General features: G+C 38.6%; 1 protein-coding gene across 1 annotated transcript in view; it reads left to right on the top strand.

Annotated features, from left to right (window-relative positions):
- The window catches only part of PGGT1B (protein geranylgeranyltransferase type I subunit beta), a 38,390-nt gene that overhangs the window by 1,450 nt on the left and 14,956 nt on the right, over positions 1-21,984 (top strand). The window contains 3 exon segments of the mRNA XM_035562585.2: positions 4,084-4,202; positions 12,368-12,435; positions 19,848-19,999. Of these exon segments, the coding sequence (XP_035418478.1) occupies positions 4,084-4,202; positions 12,368-12,435; positions 19,848-19,999 (339 nt within the window).

Here is a 21,984-nt window from a genome sequence, read left to right as displayed (position 1 = left end):
TTATTCAACCAGTAAAATTATCAGATGCTTTTCACTTCGTATTTACTTGGAAGTCATGCTATGAGGAAAGCTCTAAGACTTTGGTCAAGCCTTCCTGTCAGTACAAGCTTTCCTTCAGTTCAGAGCACACTTCACAAAAACATGCATTTTTTTCACCTGTGAGAACTAGTATGAATGTAGTGTTGAACTGTATGTGTAATAACATGTGACTTGATATTTAAAAGGAATGTTACAAATTTTTATCTCGAATGGTTGTGCAATACTGAAAAAGACCTGTTTTTTGAAAATTGGGACTGTCAGTTTGGAACTATTTCATGACATTTTAATTTTTGGCTAATAAGCATTCTCAACTTCAAGCCTTCAATTAGAATAAAAATCAGTCATCTCAACTCGTGCATTTTTTTTCCTAAGTCATGAGTTTTCTACGCAGTCAGAGATTTTTCATTTCTCTTACACCAATTTTTAGATCATTATCCTGGAGATACCTGTGAGCAAAATTTAAGTTAGTGATTGAACCACAAATATGTGGTCCCTGGTTTGACCTTGAGGGTGCCAGGTTCACTATTTTGATGAGTTCAAGGTCACTGAGTTCACCAGACCTGCTGAACTGAACTGGCCTTGCTGCTGGAAGAGATGCTGCTACCCTATCCTTACCTCCTTTGTTCCTGCACTTACATGGTTCCATGGTGAACGAGAATGAGGACTTCAAATATATTAAAGAGCAACTGGTGAAAAACCTTGTGTTTGTCAGTGGGATTGGTTTGAGTTCACTGCACTGCAGCAGAAACAACTGCATTTGTTGTCCAAAGGCAAGGTGGTAGTGGGTGAAGTTTTCCACACAGTGCTGGTCTTAAGCACCTAGGCTGTAGTTTGTCAAATATTAAGGGAGTAGGCACAGCTATAAAGAAATCTGATTTCTCCTTCCTTACTGAAATTATTGGCCCGAAGCCTTCATAATTATTTTTGTCTGCATTTTGTGTTTGCAACATCAACAACAGTAGTTTTTAACTAATCTCATAGTTGGCCAGTCAGTGCCATCAAGTTTGGTGGGAGGAAAAAAAAAAAAATCTCCTAGTCTCTGAAGTCTTTCGTACTGTGATATTTTATGTTGCTCTTTGTACTGTTCAGTTTCTCAGATCAGTCACTTCAAACTGTTTTTGAATTCTGCTGAGAAACTGTGGTCTTTCTCCAGGCCCGAAGACCAGGAACTCTGAATCTGTCATCAGAAGTGTCTTTACTCTTCTGTCTGGAATGGGAACTTAATACACACGATACCTGTTTTGTAAACTTTCAGTAGGTCAATTAACAAATACATTTCAGCTGTCAAACTTTGATGCTTCACTTTCTAAATTGATATGCACACAGTAACTGAAGTGGTAGAAGACAAGAAGAAAAGATACAGCAAAAGTGATGCCAGACCCGGGGATTGTCTCACAAAGGACTGCCCTCTGTGTGAACTGGTGTATGTGAAGTTTTTAGATTTCATGCCATGTCAGCTGAAATGCTGGTGTCCATTGTCTCTGTTAGTTTTAGAGTGTATGTATGTTAATTCTTCGCGAGGCAGGGTAATGTAGAGTAAGATGTAGTATCCAGATAGCTGTGCCAGGAGCTCGCTGTACCCAGTGGTGCCGGATGTTCCTGGCCATCCCGTATGAATTTCAGCACACTGCATAGGCTGCTCCTTAATGACGGTGGTACTGCTAACACAATCTGCTCTAATTAAATAAACTGAAACCTGTCTGTGTGTATAACCAATTTATACTTTCATTTATTCAATACATTCATATTTTAGTGTAGATGGGGTTAATTTTTTTGTCCTTTACAGCCTTCTGGTTTTGAACCTAGTTTGCAGCAGTTTCTAGTCCTGGAGTTGGCAGGTTCATGCCTCACTGGAAGGAGCTTAGCTTAGCTAAGCTGGGCAACACAGTGTGAAAATGCCATTAAATATTTGCAGATGAAGATGTTCAAACTTCATGATTATGAAAATCAGAAAATTCCATGTGCAGGGTTTCAAAAAAGTAATATACTGTAGCTGAACTGTCTTTTTATTTTTACTTTTTTATTATTATTTTTAATAGGGGTTTTGTTCAAAGTAGTGGGTTAGCCAGGGTCAGATTTTGGGTTACACAGATCTGACCAATGGCAAAATTCATATAAGCCTTGAAGTGTTAATCTTGCACTTTGAAAGATGATTTTGTAGCAATCAGATGGCTACAAAAGGCTGTTCCGTTTAGAAATAACTTGTGCAACATAGTGTTTTTGTCTCTCTGTACTCAAAAAACTTTATTAGTAGTAATAATAGTAGAGAGACTTGTTTTACGATACGGTTATTACAAAGTAAATATACACTTTATTTCTGACGCAAACACTTGAAGTAATGGAGCTGTATGCTATTCTGTGTTTGATGTTTTTCACTACGACCTTGTGTTGCATGAGGGAATTTTCTGAACAGGGAATGTTAGTGCTTAGTACCAAACAGATGACAGGTTTTGTGTGCAAGAGTGATATGAAAAGCAATGCAAAAGCTCAGGGTCGAAGTAAAAGGTACTGTAAAACGATATAACCTTAGCTTAACAAGTCACCATTCTTCAAATAAGTTGTGTCCACAGCTTGTAACATGTAATCCTAGGTGATAACAGTTTTGAAGCAGAAGATGATGGCACTTGCGAATGGCCACATGATGACTATAGCAGCAGGTCAGTCCACTGATGGGAATGTCACCCTTCGAGGGTGTGCCACTATGTTGAGATGAGTGTCTGCTGCATCATCATTTGGTTGCTGTTTTAATTGGAATAATTCCCTTTGAGCTGTGCCTTGAGCTGACTCACATCACCATTTTTTCTCTGGCCTTACTGTTTGGTTCTCATGCAGAATTGCAGGCAGAAATTAAATGGCTGTAGAGGCTTCTGGTCACATCAGTCCTCATCTTCAGAGGTGCCCACTACTGGTGGCCAAGGTGGCACAGCAGCCTGTGAGGTCACTTCAAATTACAATTAGTCTCCTAAGGAAAGCCAGCATTCAACTGTCGGTTTTCCTTACTGTGCTAAGCAGCAGTTTTTGTCTGTTTAGCAGCTGTTTCACAAACCATCAGCATATCTGGTAAAAGGAGAGCAAGAATTTCCGGAAGTTTAGGCAGATGCAACCATGAATGGCAAAATAGACATCCAGCCAATTTTAATCTGAGACAGAACTTCCAGGGTACCATTACATGAACGTTTTCTCTGTCTCAAGATACAAGCTATCTTGAGTTCCTACCCAGTGCTGTTCCCTTGGTGCCCTGTCAGCACAACTCATGCAGGCTCATGTTCGAGGGGCTGTTCTAGGTCGCTGAAATGGTTTGAGGCAAAAACAAACCCCCCAAATAAATTGTCAGTTAACAGAGAAGCCTTATGAAACAGCTATGATAGCACGCGTTTATGGAAGGAGATGAGTTATGGGCAAGAGAGAGCTTCAGCATGCTTACTATCCAGACTTTACTACTGTGTTGGATACTTGGATGCTTAATTTTAGATGCTCAATTAAGTTAGTCATCTAGGGTCTTCTGTACCAAAGGAGAAGAGTTAAGTACCTCTAGATGGTAATTAATCCTGTCTCCCTGTTTGTACGTTGATGGGTTACATAGGAAGCCTTGCTGTTTGACAGCTAGCTTCTGAAATTGGGTTTAGGACACAGTGAGAATCAGCTTGCTTCAGTTCAGGGTTACCTTGCGTTTACTGCAGATTTGTAGGATTGTTTGTGTAAGAATTCATCACAGAGAACTAGTGCTTAATAAGTTAATGACTTGGTTTACTTTGATAGTGTCTTTTTCAGGTAAGCAGGCCTTTAGGTTAACATCTGAATTGTCATATCATTACTGTATAACAGGAGGGTTGGCTCATACAAAATCTCTTGTTGAGACAGTGAAATGATTACAGCGCAAAAAACATGATTTTGTCCAGTAGATAAATTTCATGCTTTCTGAGCTAGGCTCTGTGTGTCACGCCACTCTCAAAAGCCTGAGAATTCATAGATGTTCCGCAACCGTTTGTTAATCTCCCCATGATATTTATGGTGGGAAGTGTAAGTCTTATCTTTTTCTTTTAGGTTGACAATTGCATTTTTCGCACTCTCTGGTCTGGATATGTTGGATTCCTTAGATGTGGTGAACAAAGATGATATAATAGAATGGATTTATTCCCTTCAGGTCCTTCCCACAGAAGACAGTGAGTGAGTTTTTAGTTTTTTTTTTAATTGATATTAACTTCTTTACTTTTGCTTTTCACCTGGGGGAATAGTGTATGGCTTTTGTTCTTTTGTAAATACAAGCTTGACCTTCCAGAAGTGCTGTCCTGATAATTTCAGGTAGTGATGTCTAGCAATTCCTAGAAATAGAACAGAAATTCCCTCTACAGAAATGAAAGTAAAAGTTAAACTTTTTTTTTGTATTCAAGGTAAAGCTATGAAAAAGACAGTATAAAATAATAATGAAGTTGCACCTTTAAACATCTCAGAGAAATGTTTGACCTGTTTCTAAAAGAAATGCATGCTATATAAGCCTTATGGGTCTATTAATGATTATGTTGACATCAACAAATTGTAGCTATGCCAGGAGCTATAAGCACAGGTGTGTTTATTTGGAACAGCTTTTGGAAAAGGGAGGTGTAGCATTAAGAAACAAAAAGGGTAAACACAGTTCCAGCTTCAAAATGAACAATCTGTTCTTTAGATCAGTGACTTTAATTTACCTGACATTTTTAGAAGTAATGCTGTTGCTGTGACCCAGCTGTCCTCAGGCTGGAAGGTGCACAATAGATCCAAGCAGGGGAGGGACCACGCAGGACCTGGCTCTTTCCAGGTGACCGACTGAACAGGAGCGCAGGGAGGTGCTGTTCCTGTGGGCTCCTTGGTATTCACATATTTTCAGTGGCACTGCAGGTGAATGGCTAATAGCAGTGGAGGGAACAGAAGGGAGGGAGCTGCAGGCATGACACTGCTATTTTATGACAATAGGTGTTGGCATGTTGATTGCTGGAGTGGGGATAGCTTCAGGCTGGTCTTAGAGCAGAGGTAATTACAGATGCCTGTCTAAGCTGTTCCATCAATGAAAAGCATTTTTATGAAGTGAGTGTATGGAAGTCCAGCTTGCTGATGCTTGATTTTTACAGTAATGAAGAGATCCATTTTCTTGTTCTGGTAGCTTAGAAACCACCAGATCCACTCTAGGCATTAGCTCTAATGGATTTGTTTTTTCTTGTGTTGTATTCCAGGACTAATTAGAAAAAAAAATAAAAAAAAGAGCTTTTGGATCACATAATTGTCCCCACCGTGGTTTTAATCATGAGAAGGTACTTACCCTTTGGTGTTAGATTTTTTTTCTTCGAGGGTGTGCATGCTTTGTTATAGGAGTTGCACACTTTCTGATCTCTATCCCAGTCTTCAGGAGTATATCTTTAAAACAAAAGTGAAGTCTACAAGTTTGCAAGAAGGGAGATTAGAATAGCAATTTTTTGTTTGTCTTTGATACAGTATACAGTAATTCTTAATAATTTTTTTTTTTCATACCTAGCCAATATTTGGGATAGTCCCATTGTCAGGAGCCTTGTAGGGAGGGCAGTATAACTCTCAACATGCAGATGCAGAGTCTAATAATCCAGGAAATAGATAAGACGTTCTTTTTTTCTTACCCATCATAAAATTACAGGACAGTAGTTCTGGGGAGGATGCTTTTGGCAGAGCATTCTGTGCTTTTAAATATGTCTCTTTCTCAAGAAAGAAGACCAAACTTCCTTCAAGTCATCTATCTTTGTATCCCTTTATAAGGAGTCTGTTCTTCTTACGTTCTCTTGTGTTTACAAATAACAATACTCTGTGTGGTTGCTTGACTCCTTTAAAACTTCAGCATTATTTTTATTCCATTTCTATGTCATCTAATAGATGCTGTACAATATAAACGATATCGAGCAACAAATTGGATACTGGGCGATTAAATGTTTAGAAGGGAATGTGTAGCCTCCTTTAGCATCTCCTTTCCATAAAATGTATTGACTTTTTATTTTTTTAGTCTTGGGTGTATGCAGCATTTGTTAGTGGGCAGCCTTCCAGCAGTAGAGCTCTGACTCCCTCTTTTGGCTTCTTTGAAGAAGTAGCTAAACTCTGGTAGGCTGCAGCACTGAAGTTTTTGGTTTCAAAGTGTTTTTACATCTCCAGTTAAATAGAATGATGCATCAGAATCTTTCCTGGTTAAAAAACAAAAATAATTATTCTGCTTTTAAAGAGATACTCTATTCCACCTTTTTAGTTGTGCATGCTGATAGATCTCTCTTTCTGGGGAAGGTTGTTTTTCAAACATTTAAATTATAACATAGCGTAGTTTTATAATTTCTGGAGTTGCAAATTCCAATAACCTTGCCTTAAGTAACTAACTGTATTTCACTTGATGTAAATCTTTATTGCTTTTGGTTGTACTGCAACCTAACAACCATTTTCCAATGGATGGCATACAGAAAAATTGTTACTCTACAAACTTAATATCTGTTTACTGCTATCAGTAGGTATTATAGTAGGGGTACTGACGCTGGCTGGGATGGTGTTCATTTTCATCACAGCAGCCCAAACAGTGCCGTGTTTTGGGTTTGTGACTAAAACACTGCTGGTGACACAGCAGTGTCTTAGCTATTGCTGAGCACAGCCTGCACAGCATCCAGCCTTTGTCTTTTTCCCACTCTGCCCCCCAAGCTGTGGCAGGCAGGGGAAACAACCACAACAGCTGACCCCAGCTGACCGAAGGGATATTCCCTGCCATCTGAGATTGTGTTCAGCAACAAGCTTGGGAAAAAGAAGAGAAAAGCGATGATGATTGTGTGGCTGTGCCTTTTGTCTTCCTGAGTACCAATGGCATGTGCTGAGACCTTAGTTTATATGACGTGACTAACCATCTGCCTGCTGATGGGAAGTAGTGAATAAATTCCTTCCTTGCTTTGCTTGCACACACAGCTTTTGCTTCACCTAATAACCTATCTCTGCCTCCATCCACTAGTCTTCTCACCTTCTTCCCGTTTTCTCCCCATCGCACAGAAAGGGGGAGTGAGTTAGTGAGTGGCTGGGAGAGTGCTTAGCTGCTGGGCAGGGTCAACTCACCACGGCCAGGTATTACAGAACTTGGTAGAAGATTCAGCATTTGGTGTTTTAGAAGGCTGAGTTCAAGTCTCACAATATGTTGTGAAAGTTCTAAGTAGTATGTTTGTTTACTGGTATGTGACATATCTGGTGGCAAAGGAAAACTTCGGTTCACTGGTTAGTAGCTGTTGAAATTTTTTGCACAAAACTAAAGCTCATTAGTGCAAACTGGTGAGACCTTGATCTTGCCGACTAAGAAATCAAATGTGGACTTTGTCAACCAAACTGAAATGCACAATGGAAAGCTAAAGGTTAAGTTCCAACAGGACAGGCTATATTCTCCAGTGGCTTTACTGTAACTGCAAAACATAGGAGTTTAAAACAAATAATGTCCTTTTAGGTACCATAACTAATTTCAGCTCAAATGTTTTTGAGTCAGAAACTGACTCATTACCAGTTATATGGAGGAGAAAATGGTATGTCACACATCATAGCTGTCCCTCACACAGAAACTTATATTCTTAGCTGAATGCTTGGTCTCATTGCCATCTTCTGCTTATTCGAAGGGCCCCTGTCTTCTATAACTCTAGCAAAACTGATTGACTTTGTCTTTTGTAGATTTTGGCTGTTGTTACTTTTTCTTCGCATTTAGCAAATGCTCTGCTTAGGTGCATGTCAAATACATGTGCTTGTTTTGTTTCTGTGTTCACTTTTCTTGTTGCATTTTAAGGGAGGGTGGTGCTCCTTTACAAGCCTTATTAGAAATGATGTATTTAGACTAAGCCATACTTTTCAAAGTCTTAGTAAAGTTGGAAAAGGATTGACAAAAGACCTGTTTCAACTGCTTGTTCTTTAGATTCTTCTCATGTCAGAGCTTTGTCACTTTCCCTCTCATAAAGCAGGTCGTAGGCAAAATTTAAAATTTATTTTGACTGTCTTAAAGTGCAACTCTTAGCAATGTGAGAAGGATGTAACCCAGTATATTGCAGATCACATAAAATCCGTTCTGCACTTTTGAAAGACCGTGAATCCAGAGCTCCGGACTGAAGAAGTGTTAATTATGGACAGACAGTGGAGGAACATTCCTTGGCCATACTCATCCACCGTCCTCCCCCATAGCAACACAGACATTTGTTTGAGCCTCCTTGGGAGCTGGTTTAGCTCGTTGAAGTGGCAGAAAAGCATGTATTTATTTATCTAACAGAGGGTTAGCTCTGTGTTGTGTTGGTGAACCTAGTTGGCGGGGAGTGCTAGCGCCAGCCCAGCAGTGGAGAGGGAGCAAGATTGTACACTTCGACACTTGGATGTGTCACTGGCTTTGCTGTCCTAAGAAACTGTACCCTAAGGAGAGCTGAAATATCTTTCATCTGCAGCTTTGAACCCCCAGGATCCATGTGTAACAGGCTGAAAACTGTCACAATACGTCAGGAACCTAAAAAGTTCCTTATGTCAGGGTCTGAATTTAGTTTAGCAATAATGCTTCTTTCTTCTTTATATGCGTATCAGTACTGAAAAAACAGGGAAAGTGCCACTGACTATTTTTGACATCATTGTTACGTGTAGGCTTTTCAGGTCATGAGTTTCTTGAGTAGAAATACTAATTTTCCTCCAAAATAGCCCTATTTAACGGTTACATTTGAAGTATATATCTGGATATATCATTGGACTGCCATTGGAGAGAATGCAGCTTTGCATTTTATAACACATTCTATTGCTTTGATTTGTAAGAATAATTACTTTTAGATCTAGTTCAGTAAGAATTGCTTATGTTCACCTTTCTCTAGGTATACTGACTGTGTTGGCCAGTGTTAGAGCTGTATTTTTTTTAATTTTATTTTTTTGCATTTTAAGAATTTAAAGGTGTGTAAAATTGCTACTGTACTTAGCAAAAGGAGAAAAGAAAGCCTTAGAACAAGAGAAATGCATAGATAATGCAAATGGGAAGGAATAGTGGTAAAATTTACCACTGTTCTCACCCAAGGCTAATCATAGATGAAACAGACAACAGAAATGTCCCTTCTGTAACATAAAAGCTCCTAGCTTCTAGAATAAGTCGCCTGTGGTCATCACTGGTAGCTCTGGTACACGTTGTAAGGGCTTCCTGGCCTATGCACACTTAAGTGATGTGATCTTCAAGGTAGTCTCGGCTCTTGATGTAAGTGTGGAATTATTTGGTTTGGGGAGAAGGTCAAATTTGCTTACTTCTGAAACATTTTTCTAGGCTTTTTTCTTTGAATCAGCTTGCAGCAACCATGCACTGATTGATGTAAAGTTTGTTATTTGTTTGTCTCTCTTAGGCTATTTCAGAAAGTAATGTGTGCTTAACTCTGAAAGTGAACACTAGGTGGTACCATTTCATAACTGCAGTTTTCCTCAGTGCTTGAACTGGTCACTCCAGCAATTTTTTACAAGGGACATAATTTATGATTCATATACTTTTAATGAGGGTACATTTAATTTTCAGATCTGATTCTGGCTTTTTGCAGTTCAGGAAAGTAGGCAAGAGTTTGATAAGTGCTACTAAGCTATTTTGAAAGATAAGAAATTTGAGCAGCTTGCAGTGAGATGGTAAAACCAACTTCACAGAAAGTGAGATTATGAGCTTAAACTCAAGGACTGTTTTTTCCCTTGTTCCCCTTTAGTTCAGAACCCGTATGTGCAACAGGAAACTAGAAAAAAAGTTGAGACGTGACGTCAGTGTGGCAGAGTCATCTGTTTAGAAATGGGCTGTTCTCACTTCCCGTTTAACACTTCCTTTATCAGCTCAGCACTCATACTGTAGTTCAAGAATTGCAACCATAAATTTAGCAATTCGCTTGCAATCCTGAAGCTCTTGGAAGAATCTGTTGTGTCCACATTAATGACAAGTTTTTGTTGTGTTTTTTTTATTATTTGGAGGAGATAAAACTTCACTCTGGAGACTATGCAGTAGTGGGGGCACTGAAAACACAAACTGTTCTTGTGTTTCTTCTAAGAGCCATTGTGTAAAGCCTAGGACTGGAGACCAGAAGTCACTGAAATAAGTAGTCAAATTTTTAAATCAATGACAGCAATACATACAGTTAAAAATCCAGCATTTGAAAACTACCCGTGGTAGTTTTTGGTTGGTAACAGTTTAGTGGTGTAAGAAAATTTTAAAACACTGCCTCAGAATTGAACAGCTGAAGGGAATAATAGATTCTGATTTCCTTCAAGCAGTTCATTTTTGGTTTCTTTTTCATAGTACCTGCCATGTAAAAGCCAGTCGAGGTAACCCACCAATAGCACAATGCACTTGGGATTCATGTTGCCATTTCTGCCTTGACAGTGCATCATCACTCATGGTGGGGATGTCCTGTGATGGGGATCAGTCTTGTCAGGTTGAATCCTTCCATCCAGCAACTAGAAACTGCATTCTGTTTGATGCAAAGCTGTCCTATTAGTAGCACAACTTTTTTTTGCAGCAGGTCAGACTAGCTAGTGGTGTCAGTAGGCTAAAAATTGTCTTCTGGAAGAAGGGTTTCCATATTTATACCATTTCAAAGTGTATTTTGTAGTTTACTTAAGCACATTCAACACAGGTTATTTTTTAATGAAAATGGGACAAGTGATTGGTTATTGTTTCTGCTATGCCATCTAGGAAGTTTGTTATTTAAGAAATAGGAATTCTAGTTCTCTTACGGATTCATTCGTTCCATATCGTTTTTGAAATGGTGATGCTTTTTGGGTAGCGTCCTTCAGGACTTTAGGTTAGCCCTACAGAGTAATATTTATTGTACTTTCTGGAACCTGTTGCAACACAAAACATAAATCTTTGACTCCAGGAACTAAAAGGCAAAAACTGCCTGCTGATAATATTTAGATGATAACAAAATGTAATGGTTATGCTTTTTTTTTTTTTTGTCTACAGATACAGATACTCTCTTTTTTTCTTTGTTAAGTAGGACTGTAGCATATGGATTTCTTATTGCAGGCTGAACTGACATTACAGCTTCATTACACCTATAGAATCATTAAAAAGTACTTTTGGTTGAAAGGTGAAAGAACTGGAGAATTGCAAGTATTTTCTTCCTGTTGAATCATAATTCATTCCATGTAAATTATATCCAAAGATCAAATATTAGATAAATTAAATCCTACTGGTCTTCCAGAGGAACTCAGATACTGCATAGAAGTACTTAGACTGACATAAGCTTCTAATTTAAATGTTACATACAGGCATTTATGGCATTTACAATTTGAAGTTAACGTGTCAAACTATGCCATAGTTGGTAGACCACATTGCATAGTGATAGTTTTAGGACTTTAGGCTTTATTGTTTTTCAGTTAGTCTGGTGCAAATTTCCCAAATCTCCATGATTTGGGGGGGGAAAAGGAAGGAGAGAGAATTTAAGGACACCTGAGTGCTGTGAAACTCACTAGGCATTCAGAGGATGAGAGGTAAAGCAATAGAGCTTCTGCTCTATTGAAACAGATTTGAGCCCTGAAAACTGTGCTTAGCTCTAAACAGTATATGGGACACAGTTCTGTATACCACATGCTTAGGTATTGTGATACATTTAAAAGAAATCATACCTGAATCACTAACAGAGGTGTTTGATAGTTAAAACATTCTTGTACCTGTGCTTCGGGTAAGAAAGAAGAATGGTTTCAATTAAAAAATTGCTTTTTGCGTTAACTATCTATATCACTCTGACAATATCAAGTTAAATCAGTGCTAGCTGAAAACTGCAAACAGTTTGTCCTTGTGTATGTTGCAAAGTATATTAAAAACAATTCTGCTTGGGAACAGATGGTATTAACAGGCAGGAATCCAGAGAGGGGGAAAAAAAATCTGTTATCTCTGGGCACTTTTCCAGGGGAATAATCTTTTTTTTGTCCTCCTCTTTTTTTTTTTTCCCCTCTTTTTTTTCCTTGACTCTTAGGAGCTTGGAATACAGTTCTGTGCTGATATGAACAGTGTAGTTCCACAAAATTAAAGAAAAAATAATAATCTGTTTCTTTTTTTTTTCATTACAACAGGAATTGAGTTTGCCTATGACTTCCTTTTTTTTGTTTGTTTGTTTGTTTTTTGTTTGGTGGTGGGTTTTTTTGGGTTGTTTTTTTTACTAATCAGAATGATAATAAACTGAGTTTGGGAACATACTGAAAGACACATGCAAATTCTGGTGGTACCAAGAATGATGTTGAACTAGCAGGTCTTGAATTTTACTAGAGATTTATGGTTAATAATTACTGTTTCAGCAAAAGCAAATTAGTTGAATCTTTTTTTTTTCCCTTCTTTCTTTTCCAGGGTCAAACTTGGATCGCTGCGGATTCAGAGGCTCTTCATATTTGGGAATGCCATTCAATCCCTCCAAGGTCAGTTATGCAAGTGTAGGGAGGAACTTTTTCAATTAGGTAGTAAGTGATCTTGTGTCTTTTTTATAACAATAACTAAACAATTGTGGAATGTCTGGAAAACAGCAATTTTTGCACTGCTAATGCATTGAAATGTTTGCAAAGCCTTTAGGAATCAAAAGTACTACTAAAATGGTGGTGCTTGTATTTCAGGGGCAGTGAAGAAAATAAAATACAGATTGTGGTTTGTCTTAGTGTACTCTGCTTTTCTGAGCGTGAGTAGGAGAACTTCTGTAGCTCAAGAACTATCAGCAAACTTGGTAGCGAAGGGCAGAACAGCTCAGCATTAAGCGCTGTTCCTCAGTTTTCCTATGATGACAAATGGATATCTGATTGCACCTGATATCCACTCAAACATAGGCAAGGCTCTGCTCATCCCAGTTTGTCAGTGTCTATAAAAGAAGGATGCTTCATAGCCCATGGAACTGAGGTTCAAGAGAGATGCCGGTCCAATACGTTGTAAGGTCCGATACGGTTATAAGAAGGCTATAGATGCCAGTGTGCAGGAAGGACTGTGAAACAGTATTTTCTACGTTGTGCTTGAGAATGAAGAGTCAAACCTCATTAAAGAGTGGATGAAAAATCTAAAAGAGTACCAAATTATAAATACTCGATTTTTCTGGAGGACAGATAGTAAATTCTTAAATGTGACTGAATGAATCCTGCGATATAAAATTGAGAGCAAAACCGAATATACTTATGACATGCTTATGACTGTAGTAGAGATTAAAACTGTTTGGACTAGCTTGAGTGTGAGGCATGCTTTGGCCTCATTTTTACTTACTTTTAACAGCATAACTTTATGCTTCTGAGTAGCTTGTAGGAATATTAATCTACACTAGATTAGCAACTGCTTAGCCACTTTCTGCACTGCAAGTCAGTCAGGTACTCATGGCAATAATATTCAGAGGTTATGCTTTCTAACAAGGGAAAAATAATTATGAGGAGGTTTTTTTTTACACCTCTACACCAGGTAGTACAGCAGCATGTGATGGATAAGGTCATTTGTCTCTTGGTTTGCTTTGGTATTTATCCCTTTTTACACTACAGATGGCATCTGCAGTGAGCTCCAAATGTAGTAGTAAGATGAATTCATCCTGTGTTTTAATTGGAATTAACCTCAGTGGCAATCGTACCACCCACTGTGCTTGGAGGAAGGAAGTAAGCAAAACCTCTGCTTAAAACCTAAACTAGTTTGGGATCTCTAGTGGTGGTTTACTGTGATACTTTGTTAAAAATAAAGTTTAAAAACAAAATAGTAGACAATCATTTCAATAGTTACATATTAAAAAAAAGACTGGGGGTAGTGAGAGGGAAACTGGTTGTCTTCTTTTTAATAAGACACCTAAATAAGTTTAAAGAATCACAGAACATCCCGAGTAGGAAGGGGCCCACACAGGGATCATCAAGTCCAACTCGTGGCTCCACACAAAAGTCAGACCCTACTTCTGAGAGCATTGTCCAGATGCTTCTTCAAGCTGCTACTCATACATCTTGCCCTCCAGACCCTTCACCATCTTCATAGCTCTCCTTTGAATACTCTCATAGTTTTATGTCCTTCTTAATCTGTGGTGCCCAAACATGCACACAGTGCTCGAGGTGAGGCCACACCAGCACAGAGCAAAGCGGGACAATCCCTTCCCTCGGCCAGCTGGCAGTGCTGGGCCTGATGCACCCCAGGGTGTTGTTGCTCCTTTTGGTATCCAGGGCACACTGCTGGCTCATGTTCAGCTTGCTGTCAACCACAACCCCCAGATCCCTTTCTGTGGGGCTGCTCTCCAGCCTCTCATCCCGCGGTCTGTACACACAGCCAGGGTTGCCCCTTCCCAGGTGCAGAATCCGTCACTTGCTCTTGTTAAACTTCGTATTATTGGTGATTGCCTAGCCCTCTGATTTGCCAAGGTCCCTCTGCAAGGCCTCTTGCCCTCAAGGGTGTCAGCAGCTCCTCCCAATTTAGAGCTGTCTGCAAACTTACTTAGTATACCTTCAAGTCCTGCGTCCAAATCATTTATGAAAACATTGACAAGAACTGGCCCTGGGGAATGCCACAAGTGACTGGCTGCCAGCATGGGGTAACCACATGTGGTCTAATCCTCTGAGCCCAACCCACCAGCCAGTTTTCACCCTTCTTATTATGTACTTGTCTAGCTGTATGATGGACTTTTTGTCCAGAAGGGTAGTCGAGGACAGTAAGTGCCATACAACATTGTGGAATAAAAGCACTACAAAATGAATAAGGACATAACTTTACCAAACTGAGATAATAAAAATGCTCCATCATATTTTGTCAAAGTTTTGGGTCAGTGTCATGCAGTGCAGTAAATGCAACAATCCAACAGCATCTCATAATGAGCTAGCCAGTCTGTAGAGGGAACAAAGCGGTGGAATCATGTAACCTGTGGAAATTAGTTACAAGGTTGTTTATTATATCTGGAAAACCATTTGCAGATGGTTGTGCTTTTTATTCAAGCCTTCTTATACTTTTCATTGCATCTGTGTTAAAGGGAACAGATTTGCTTGATTTGTTGGTATACAGAAGTTTAAAGGACCTCCAGCATTGTTCACTTAAAGTGTTCTGAAATGACAGAGGAAATGAACAACTTGGAAATCAATTGTAATGACCTTGACTTACTTTAAAAGTCTTGTCTTTTTTCTTTATTTGTCATTGTCCCCTGTGCTGTCTTAAGAGTATGTCTGCAGCAGTGTTTTAGTTCATATCATCAGAGAACTTGGTAAGTGCACTTTAATGTGCTTGCACCACAAGAGTGAAGCACGCAAACTGGACTTTCTGAATGAAACTGAACTGGAAGGAGCACACCAAATGCACTTATCCATTAGTGGGCCTACGGACTAAGGATGCAGACTGCCGCAGTCCCAAATTCCGCAGTGCACATGGTATAGGCACTGGGACACCAGCACTGTGTTGCTCTGTATTTATTCCTTTGTGTAGACATAACCTTAGAGGATTAAATGTATTTCTTCTCGTTGTTTAGCTGTGTTTAACAATCGTTACACAGTTTAACAGCTTTCTTGTTGCTAGTTTTTTTGAGAAGAAATGCTGTCATTCTTAAAATAACTCCATTTTGTATCTCTTGGCCCACGAAGCTCACAGTTTCAGGTGATGACAGCAATGTTCTTTTCATGCCTAGGCAGATAGTTTGCTTAGTTGCGGCTGTTGCTTTGGTTTATAGTGTCCAGGGAGCCAAAATAGTTCTATAGCATTAAAAGTAGTCTTTATTCATAGTATAGAACTTAAAAAACCCTCCTTTTTACCAACTCTACAGGTTCCCATTAAAAATCGATTGCTTGGACTATAGTGTCTTTGTTAAACTTAGGACAGGCTTTTACACAGTGTCTGACTGACTGTCCTTTATAGCAGAAACAGTATAACACCACTTCCTCCTAGCCATGCAAATTTTAGAGGTATTAGCAGTTATCTCCTGAAACCTTTGAGGCATGCTGTCATATTTGCTTTTAGAGAAGCTGCAGCAGTCCTGCTTTGTGATGTCGTGGGGCTGGTTTCTACAACTCCAATGAATTCTCAATTTTTGCCTCTTCATATGCAAAAAAGTATTGTTTTGTTTAGTTTAGTGGGTTTGTTTGTTTTCCCTGAAATGTCCCCCCAAAGGCATTCTGTAATCTGGGCTCAGGTGTGTCTGTTGCATTAGCATGTGAGCATACTGATGATGGTATATTGGTGTATATAGGTACAAAATAAAATTTGATGAGTAGTATTACAGTGAACTTGAAATAATTACATGGAGTCTTGAAGATATAATGAATTCCAGTACACTTAAAAGTTGGATAACTATGACTAGGGAACATAATTTATTATTCTTCTGGTGAATATCTGTATTTGTTTTATATTAAAAACGAACAAAAAAATCATATTGCAAACAAAGATCTGTTAGTCCATCAAAAGCTCCCAAAATCCTACCATAATTATATGTATAAAACTTCATCTTGGCCTTTGCGAGTATGCCTTGTAAGTGATTCCTGGATGATCTCATATCTGATTTCTTATTCTTCTGTTTATTTTGATTTTATTGGAATATTGGCTATATTTATTGGGATTTGGGACCCTCAGGCAAATGTTCTCGAGTACTGGCTATTGGGCCCTCTATCACTTCGGTTGTTGTTTTTTTTTTTTATTTTTTTAGTAATTGCATACCAAAATATCTATAAGTATACCAATTTATTATGTAAAGAATTGTTTTATTTGTCACAAGATAATCCTTTCCTGAAGGGAACTATTACCAGTAAAGGTAGTTGTGGGACTTGCTAGCAGCTATTCTCGAATGCCAAGACCACCTCCCTAACTCCCTATATAATGACGTTTGGAAATCATGCACCTGAACAATATTTTATGTGTTACTTGTACCTAAGTGTTTGTGTGATCTTCAAAGATAGAAGGAGGTAGCAGGACTAATTTAGCTGTGAACTTCATGATTGTATGTACAGCTGACAGACTACTATTTGCTTTATATGCATCAGGCAAGGATAATTTTTGCTCCTTTTTAAAACTACCTCACTTGCAGAAGTTAACAACTCTGGCATTGCTAAAACCCTGTATTTGGAAAATCAGTGCAATACTGCTACATGTCGAAATGTTTGCAAGGAAAAGGAAGTGGAGATAAAATTTGTACATTGTCCAGATGTTGAAGTGATTGATACAGTTTCAGGGGGAGGATGGTATTATTTAATTTAATGACCATACAGTATATATGCTTATAACACTTTTTTTGCAGCCTGTTTTTATTGCAGTGAGTAATATTAGAAATACCTGGATTCGATAAAAAATAAGGACCCAATTATTTTAAAATGTTCATAGGCTACCAGAGCTTTAAAAGCAGTATGGAACTAGTGTGTATATAGAACAGTAAAAGAAAATCTTGTGAACCAGGAGTTTTTAGTTACTTTATGTAAATACTGTGTGGAAAAATTGCCACTTAAAGGAGAGTGTTGATAACTACAGATGCCTTAGAAAATTTCCTGAATATCCAAGCACGCTTGTATTAGAAGATTTTGGTAGAATTTTCATAAATACGGTTTTTAAAAGTCAAGTCTAAATATCCTTAGAGTAAAACTTGTTTAGTAAATACAGTATTCCTCTAGAAGTAATATTTTCAGAAGTAAAGTTGAACTGTTTCACTATATCTGCTACTCTTCAATTATTCCTGATGTCAACATTGCTGTGGAGATGGGCTAGCTATAAGAACATGTAAACAGAGCAGTGGTGCACAGTTAATATTGATTTGCAGGCTCTTCATGCTCCACTGTGTGAAATCAACAGAGGCATCTTCCGTTTCCAGGTTATTCCAAGTAGGGAGAAATTAATTGTTCCTCTCATTCCAGTTCAACTTCAATTATACAGATATTTGGAGTCTTTGTTCATAGTTGCTGGCTGGACCTGCTGGGACATTTTGTAGGCAGTTGGTCCAAACAACAGAGAATCTTTCCAAATACATTTCAGCTGCTAATGTGTGTCTCATATTTCACTTGATAAAACACGTGAGCAGTTTTAACTACAGGCCTGGAACATTGAGAATCCTTTCAGGGCCAGAACTGGTAAAAGTTTGTGTTTTCAGAATAGATACCTCCTTTCCTCAGAAGTAAATTTATCAGCTACATTAAACTGAATAGTTTTTGTGTGTCAGAACAAGTTTGTGTCACCCTATATGCCTGGGTTTCTGGGGCAGAATTTTACAGCTGAAATATGTTGGTGCATCACAAGCATTAAGCTGCTATAATTACAATTTTTAAGGGGAAGGTACTCTGAGAAGCAGATTTGGAGTTCTGTTAGATTTATAATGCCTAAATTGGTATGATAGGCCAAATTGTTCCTTCTGGGATTAGGTCCTGGCATACACTGAAGGTAGAAAAATATGTTTCATGACTACAGTAGTTCTCAAACTACTACGGCTGTATGAGTACATGGCTGTCATCCATTTGTGGAGTGCCCCATGGGGAAGCCTGTCTGGGACTGGAGCATCTGTTCTGGGGAGAGGCTGAGAGAGCTGGGGCTGTTCAGCAAGGAGAGGCTCAAGGGGGTCTCACCAAAATACACACAAAAGTGAAGGCAGGTGCAAAGGAGATGTGCCCCACCTTTCAACAGAGATGTCAGGGCTGGAAATCAGGGAGTGAAAGGTACAGCGCTCGGCATTCCCTTCTTCCCCTTCTCTGTTGCTTAGCCAGAGCTTTTTTGGTGCTGTTGCAGCCACTTGCACTTTGCTTTGTGCCTCCCTTTCCCAATCGTGCTTGATTCCCTAGTGTGAGAACAGTCCCTTGCTGTCTAGTAGATAATACTCATTTTTCTCCCAGCTTCTTATTTCGTAGAATCGTAGAGTCTTTTATGTTGGGAAAGACCTCTAAGATCATCTAGTCCAACCTTTATTTGAAGTAAAGCTTCCTGGCTTTGGAAATAAGCATGATTAGGCCTAAAAAATACCATGTACCTGTAACAGCAACTTATTTATCTTGTTTTATACTGCTTTTTGCATGTGTTTTTAGGATGAAATGAAAATAAAAAATTGCAATTAACATAATCCTTGTAAAGTGTGTTTCAAAAGCTTGCTTGGCATGGATGCTCAGCATGGAAATAGCTTTTATTATGCTTAAAAACAAAGAAAAAGTCATCTTCCTTTTTCTACAAACTGGGCCGTCCTAAGTACCCAAAGCCATCTTGTTATGCGTGTTTTGTGTTGTAATGCAGTGTACAATCCAGGATGTACCTACACCACAGGGAAAAATAATAAATTTGGTACAGCTGCATTAATGTCCCCTGACACCCATTTTGTGATTTGTACCATGTGACTACTCATCACTTAACTCTAATTGAAGCTTCTCCCTTGACTTTATTTGCTGTATGAATACTTTGTTTAAGCTCTGGTTATTGTTTTAAAGCAGAGATGAAAGTAGCTGAGGTGCTAAGCTGTTATTGCTTCCATTTACAAGAGAGATTACTAGTAATCCCTCACACTGCTTTCTGCTTGTAGGTCATTAGATTCTAAAATGTCTGTGGAAAGGACTTCTGGAGGCTTGGCTGTTTATTAGACTGCTTCCTCAACTCTCAGGAAGCTCATGTCCAGTGGTGTGCCAGAATAAGCTTTGATGTAGATGACGTACTTAAAGCTTGCATAAATACTGGTCTTTGCAAAGCCTTATTCCAAACCTTGCTATTGACCAGCTGTTTACAAGGGTTGCAAACTGTGCATTAGCTTGGTTTGACTCAGAAAAGTTGAGTGGCCTGCCTTCAGTTTAACCATAATTAGTGAACAGAAATGAACTTTGTTCACCTATTTATTTATTAGAATTCCTGACTGTAATATAAGGTCTTACGGTGTGTAAATATTTTGTTTCTCCTTTTTTTCTAGGGTCCAGGTATATCTCATCCCTATGATAGTGGGCACATAGCAATGACTTACACAGGTCTGTCATGTCTGGTTATTCTCGGAGATGATTTAAGTCGAGTAAATAAAGATGCCTTACTGGCAGGACTGAGAGCTCTCCAGCTGGAGGATGGAAGGTAAAAAATACTTTATATTTTACAACACTTTGGAAGATTAATATAAAATGCAGGTGTGGAATGAAACATAGTAAACATGTTTTTTGTGAAAACGATCTTACAATATCTTCTTTCTGTCAGTAAATATTTTGGCGGGTGTTAGTAAGAGAACACATGCTAGTGTACAAGACCAAACACTACTTTGTGTCTAGGTTTGTTTTCATATGTAGAATGATGATGTTTGCTTACAGCTGTGGGCATGTATGATTGGAATGTTAATGGATTGGTCTTAGTTTCTTTTGTGCTGTGTCATTCAGGTAAGTGAGGTGTTTATATTCTCTGTTTTTTTTGTAATTCCCCGGAGTACTGTTAAGATGATGTTTGCTCTGCTTTGTGGGACAACGACCTCCATTCAGGTATGAAGATTTCACAGATTCAAGATATCTATATACAGGGTGAATTAACCTATATTACTTATAATAGGAACATGGTATTACTAAACTTCCTTGTGAGATTCATTTACACACATTTTTTAATAGATGGTATATACCACTTGATCTACTTCATGTTCTTTTTCATGAGTGGTGGTGGGCGTTAATGCAAACCGAAGCAGGTAGCTAATGAAAGCTTCTGCTAGGGCCCATGATCTGTCTGTTTTGAAATTTTACTGAATATAATTTTTGAAAAAATACTTTAAGAAATGCCAAATTACAGAAATTATTGTTCTTGAAGTAATTATATTTCACTTCACTAGGAAATTGCTGTCATCATTTACTAGTTATGGAGCTGTTTTGGTCAAAAGACTTTGTATTGTATAGATGTTTTCTATAATTAAAACTTTTTTTTTTTTAATGGAACGTAACTATTAAAATGTAGTGTAATGTGTGCACAAACTTCTAAAATGTTCGGAATGTAAGTGGTGAATAATGAGCTGTATGATGTACCACAACCTGTTATTCGCACCGTCAGACTGACCTTAATGGGCCACGTGTATATATGTAGGGATATATATATTTACACATACATATATATGTATGTATGTATACATGCAAATATTTGTTACTCTGCCTTAGTTTAAAGTTTCTTCAAGCACATGGAGGTGCCTGTTGCATTCTTCTAAGCATTCATTTTAGATATTGGACCGTTTTTGCTGTTAAAGCATATCCAAAAGGAGGACAAGGGGATGAGGTGCTCCCAACACACCATCATTTTGAAGCAGTTGCTTGCTGTCTTGCCTGATCACAGCAATAAGCAGTATGCAGTTAACCTCTTCTACGTGTTTGTGTCACAAATGGTTTTAATGTGCAGACTTGCACTCACGTTTGATTCTGTGTTTTGTATTCCCTGCTGAAGATAGCCAGCTAGACCCTAGAGGTAAAGGAGAGTGCTTTGCTTCTCTCTGGTGTAGAATTGTTGGGCAGGAGTCAACTTTTTGTATGACACACTTTCCTGCCTATGAAAACCACTTTTACTACACCAGAATGAAAGGATGTGCGAAGGCATTTGCTTACATCTTGTCCAGGTAGAAACATCAAATAACCCAAATGAGGGAAACAAATTTTCCTGATGTTACTCTAGTATAAGTATTCTAGTCTTTGGATTTGTTTCATGTATTTTATTAACTAAAAAAATGGGGTTTTAAGTGTTAGAGTACACATTTAAATAAAGGTGTGTGTTTGCGTTTCTACCTTACCTTGGCTGAATGTGATTTAAGCATCTGGATAACCCACAATGCGGTGTCACCTAGGGATGGAGAAAAGTTGTAAACCACAATGCTGGCACATAGTAAGAAGTGTCCTGGTTCCCAGAATGTCCTTTGCCGTATCCAAAGAGCAGTCGTTTTCATCCACCATCCGAGCTGCAGAGAGTAGGGCCTGGCATCGCTGGGGTTAAGAGAAGTGAAAATATCTTCCAGTAGATGTTGGAGGCTATTGTATGCAAAAAGATAATAAGGTACATGCTGGAATCCCAGTGCCAAAGTGGGAGTGTCATAGTGACAATAGTGG

This window comes from Cygnus atratus, chromosome Z, assembly GCF_013377495.2.
Source record: "Cygnus atratus isolate AKBS03 ecotype Queensland, Australia chromosome Z, CAtr_DNAZoo_HiC_assembly, whole genome shotgun sequence".
Taxonomy (NCBI): Eukaryota; Metazoa; Chordata; class Aves; order Anseriformes; family Anatidae; genus Cygnus; species Cygnus atratus.
This window is presented reverse-complemented; position numbering and strand designations above follow the sequence as displayed.